The sequence below is a fragment of the Rhodamnia argentea genome, chromosome 1 (assembly GCF_020921035.1).
Source record: "Rhodamnia argentea isolate NSW1041297 chromosome 1, ASM2092103v1, whole genome shotgun sequence".
NCBI lineage: Eukaryota > Viridiplantae > Streptophyta > Magnoliopsida > Myrtales > Myrtaceae > Rhodamnia > Rhodamnia argentea.
In genome coordinates, this window is record NC_063150.1 from 9,829,599 (window position 1) to 9,834,563 (window position 4,965).

A 4,965-nucleotide genomic window follows, 5' to 3' on the forward strand; every position below is an offset into this window, starting at 1 on the left:
CAGCAACACAAAATAGCTGTCATTGTTTGTAGTGTAGCTATGAAGCACAGCTCTGAACTTTCATGGCTTCCATGCTTCTGCATCTTGTTCTGCGGCCTTCTTGTCTCCTCTCAGCTCGATTACAGGTTCTACGACAATGCTTGTCCCACCCTGACGAAACTTGTCCGGAACGGCGTTTGGTCAGCTATTGCGAACGAGACCAGGATGGCTGCTTCCATCTTGCGCCTACATTTCCATGATTGTCTCGTTGATGTAATTGAATTCTTCAATTGCTTCTCCTGGATGGTGTAAATAGGCGCATCCACAACTTTCATTTCTTTCGAAACTTGGACTATAACTTTAATTGGCGTGTGTGACAAGCACCATAAGATCTAGACAGCTAAAAATTTTCGCATGCCTCCATTGAGCCTGCTGAAAGATTAGATTTTCTTTAACTAATGAGCCTGATTGAAAACTATTCCCAAAAACATCTTTTCTTGTTTTCATGATCAGGGATGTGAGGGTTCGGTCCTGCTAGATGATACAAGTACAATAAAGGGAGAGAAGAATGCACTTCCCAATCGTAATTCGGTGAGAGGTTTCGAGGTCATCGATGCCATTAAGGCGAATGTGGAAAAAGCATGCCCAGACACGGTTTCCTGTACTGATATTCTCACTCTAGCTGCGAGAGAGGCTGTTTTTCTGGTAATCAACTCTGCTGCTGTGTATTTGCACTTCACGAGATTTGCTAGCTTCGCCTTTCGACCAGCTCATTCTGATTCTGTGTCGCTAAACGAACATGCATTTGCACGTTTTTTTTTTTTTTTTTTTCTGTCTTTAGACAGGAGGGCAATTTTATGCTGTGCCCTTAGGACGCCGAGACGGCTTAAGTGCGAGCCAAAGTGCCGCAAACGAGCAGCTGCCTACACCTTTAGAGCCCCTGGAAAACATCACTGCAAAGTTCACCGCGAAGGGTCTCGAGATGAAGGATGTGGTAGTGCTATCAGGTTCATATCTGTCTCTAGAACTACTAACTCATACTATTTATCGTCGCTAATATGATAAAGAGCGATGACCAGTCTTTATTTGGGGACGCGCAGGTGCGCATACGATAGGCTTTGCTCAATGCTTCACATTCAAGTCGAGGCTCTTCGATTTCGGCGGCTCTGGCAAGCCTGACCCAGCACTAGACACATCGCTGCTGCAAAATCTACAGGTCACATGCCCCAACCAGAACGACTCCAACACCAAGTTGGCTGCTTTAGATACAACCTTCGACAAATTCGACAACAATTACTACAAGAACCTCATCAGCAACTCCGGGTTACTCCAGTCGGACCAAGCCCTCATGGGCGACAACAGAACCGCTGAGATGGTCATGTACTATAGCAAGTACCCCTTTCTGTTTCCAAGGGATTTCGGAGTGTCGATGGTCAAAATGGCCAGTACCGGCGTGCTCACCGGACAGAATGGTCAGATTAGGAAGAATTGCAGGGCGGTGAACTAGAAGCGCTAAGCATGCAAGGACAAGAACTAGCTGAAGGTGGTCGAAGTTGTTTGTCAAGTGTGAAACTGCAGTCTTTTGTAAATTAATCGACTGTAATCTGTATTTTAGTGTTGTATAATCAAGTGGCATCACAAGCAACTTTATGCAATCCGACCAAATTCTCTCAGATTCAAAAGGAAAATCTCATAGACATCGACCACGATCAACTGTTCTCTTTATCCAGTAAACAGGTTACAGACTGTCCGAGCCAACATCTTGATTTTTCGGCATCAGATTCATATGATGACGTTCATGAAAGCTCCAATCTTCAAGTAAGACGATAATTCATTCACACATCAGATTCAAAGCGGTTTTGTATCGCTAAATAAGATACACTGCAGTGATTTGAACTACTTGCTTCCTTGAAAAGGTGAAAACCTGCTCTAGGAGCAGTTCCGACCGCATCGGCATTGAGCCATCTGGACCATAGCCGGTGAGCAGTTTGAATTCGGACAAGCCTTCAAGATCTTCAACTCCAATGACCCCAATCTCCTCTTAACGGAAAACACTCAGAGTCCTATTCAAGATCGTCAACTCCAACGACCCCAATCTCCTCCAACGGAAAACACTCGAGTCCTATTGAACTGGCTTGGCCTGAGGACAGCATCCGACTTAGAACCAACTGGCCAAAAGTGTTACAACCCAAGCGCCTCCGACGTATCGATCCATCGGTAGCATCATAAGGTGAATCACGGTCAAGTTATTGATGGCACGAGGTATCGGCAAAGATGGGTGCTCGCCTATGAGCCGGAGCGGGACAAACAACATTCACCAGATGACCTGCAGTTGGAAAAACAACTGTAGTTCCGAGAAATTATCCGGTGAAAACCAATCATAAACCACAAAACAGACGATGTCCGCATTGATATACAAAGGTCAAATACATGTATTAGTTTCGGTCTAAAATCAACCGAAGATTTTCGCGATACTCTTTGCGAGAAACTCTCTTATGTTTTGAAGCGTCTTCTTCTTCTTCCTCCTCCCCACCACCTCTCTCTTGCCATCGCTTGCCGTTCGTCCCAACTGTCGTCCTCTTCCTCCTCCATGATCAGCCTCCTCCGCCATTGCTCGAGCTCGCGCTTTAGGATAGACACTCCCTCTCGCACTCACTGTCCCTCCAACCCCATCTCTCGAATCTCCTTCTTCCTCGGTTTTCTCCTCCTCTTTCCCTCTCCTGTTCGACCTGTTCCCTCCTCTCGCCTCACTCAGCCTCGCCAGAGCCAGGTCCCTGCTCTTCTTGGCCGCCTGCTTCTGCTCCATTGATGCCGTGACCCGCCACTCCGCTAGCGACTCCTCCTCCTCGGCCCGCCGCACCAGGTCCCGGTACTCCTCCTCTCTCAGCGTCACGACGTTGCTCTCTTCTTGTTCGGCGCACTTCATGAGCCGGGCCGCCTCCGCCTCCGACTCTCCGGCTGCCTCCGCCTCCACCCTCACCGCCCGCATCCCGAGCTGGAGCGCTCGGAGCCTCTGCCGCTTCACGCTTAGGACCTGCTTAAGTTTCTGCCTCTCCCGCCGCACCTCGTCGATCTCCTGCTTGAGCGCGCCCGCCCCACCGCGCGTCCGATCTGATTCCTGAGTGAGCTCGTTGACCGCCTTCGTCGCCTCGAGCTTGTCCCTCTTCTTGGCCTGGATCGAGGCCTCTGTCAAGTCGAGCTGGGACTGTAGCTCCGAGACGAGGACGGTCAACACGGAGCCTCTGCTGCGGGCGCTCTCGACTGTGGCCTGTAGTTTCTCGAGCTCGTCGAGGAGAGGGCGAGAGTCTAGCCATGACTGCATTGCTCCGTCTCTGGCTTTCTTGATCTCGCCCTTCGTTCTGGCGAGCTCGGCGATCCTGGCCTCCAGTAAATCGCTTGCCTCTGCGTTTCTTGCTCCGTCCAAGCAGTTCCGCTCCTGCCTCCTCTCCTCCCTGGACGACCCCATTCTGGGAATCCAGCCGCTGTACAGGACCGAGAAAATTAAGGTGGCATGTCAAATCCGTCCTTGCGAAGTGAAGGGTCTTTATTATCTTTTCCCAGTTCCATGGTTTGCCGGCTCATCTGTTCCGCCATTTTTGTCGTGATGGGGCGTGAGTTGACACCGATCGCGAGTATAAAATCGATCGAGAAAATGGCCTCCCGCTCCGAAAGCTGCGTGCTTTGTTCTGTCCGGCTGGTTCTGCATGGTAATCGTGAAAACCGAGGGAACATTGCTGGTGGCGTCCGAATCAAAGGGGTCCGAAACGACACTACAAAAGCCGCCATGGCGTCGGGGACAATCCGTTTTGGCGACATCCTCGGCCTCTGCTTGTCTCTTTGTAAGATTGGAGGGATGATTCCAAGTGAGCACTCTTCTTTCTTTCTCTTGTGAATAGTAGGGGTGATACTCGGTTCTGGTTCCCGCACTCCGAATCGAGTATCCGATCCAAAGGACTGGTTTCAGTTTTTGAGATTGGGAATCGGACTGGACCAGTTTCGGTCGAGTTTTTGGGCAATCTAATGAAACGGATGGACTATTAATAGAGATGAGTAATATGGACTTTAATTTTTAAAATTATTAAAATGATGTTTACATCTAAAAAGTAAGAAAAAATAACCGGTGGATTATTAAGTTTTCATTTAAGAAACAAAAGAATAAATAAAAAAAATTCGATCCAGTCCAAGTGGTTGGGTTCTCTCTTGGAACCAAGAACCTAAACATGACCAAATGGGCCCAGAGGCCCGTAACCGGCCAGTTGATCGGGCCCACGGTTTCAACTCGGAACTGGAACCGGCCCTCAAGGGCGGTTCCGACCCGTTTAAAAAAAAAAAGGGGGAGGCACAGAGGAAAGAGCCGTTGGGCTCGGGAATCGGCGGTTCCGAACCCGAACCGGAAGCGGCCCGGAATCACCGGTTCCACCTTTTCGTGGAACCGAAACGGCCGGTTCCTGAACCGAAATCGGTGATTCGGCCGAACTAGCCACCTCTACAAGAACCCGACCGAAAATCATCGGTTTTAATTTTACGAAAGAGGCAAATCGGGCCGGCGCTTGCAAAGATTAGATTGAACCAGCTTATTCGGTCCGGTCCGAGCGGTTTCCGATTCGGTCGATCCGTCTTGCTTTACTCCTAGTGAATAGGTAGTAAGAAAAGGTAACGCCAATGTTTGTTGTCAATGTTGGTAGATTATCATATAAGTCTTGGCAAGAGAGGGAAATATTGATTAATGTTTGGACATGCTCCAACTTCCATTTACATATACTGTAAAATGTACTAAAATGGAGAAGATGCCGAAGGAAATGGCTCCACACTAGGTTCGATCCTGGGCCGGCAGCTACGTTAACATTTTACAAATTAAGTATACTTTTGCTTTTTGTCAAGTCCGTCGAAGTTAAGTTAACATCTAACGTGGGACATTCGTCATCCCGCAATGTGAAAAACCCATGTGTCATGGAAAATATTGATGTTTAAACCATGCATTATGGT

At 48.6% G+C, this 4,965-nt stretch overlaps 1 protein-coding gene across 1 annotated transcript; it reads left to right on the forward strand.

Annotated features, from left to right (window-relative positions):
- On the forward strand, positions 1-1,646 carry LOC115740276 (peroxidase 10-like). The gene is made up of 4 exons (XM_030673764.2): positions 1-252; positions 493-684; positions 821-986; positions 1,080-1,646. Exons 1-4 carry the CDS (start codon positions 40-42, stop codon positions 1,484-1,486), a joined length of 978 nt encoding a protein of 325 aa, XP_030529624.1. The 5' UTR covers positions 1-39; the 3' UTR covers positions 1,487-1,646.
- Positions 1,647-4,965: the final 3,319 nt, after the last annotated feature.

What these genes read in the sequence shown, in the direction of transcription:
- LOC115740276 (XM_030673764.2), top strand. Translation starts at nt 40, where the DNA reads ATGAAGCACAGCTCTGAACTTTCATGGCTTCCATGCTTCTGCATCTTG. An exon ending in TCCATGATTGTCTCGTTGAT is followed by an intron (nt 253 to 492) that starts GTAATTGAATTC and finishes TTTCATGATCAG; the next exon opens with GGATGTGAGGGTTCGGTCCT. An exon ending in GGATGTGGTAGTGCTATCAG is followed by an intron (nt 987 to 1,079) that starts GTTCATATCTGT and finishes GGGGACGCGCAG; the next exon opens with GTGCGCATACGATAGGCTTT.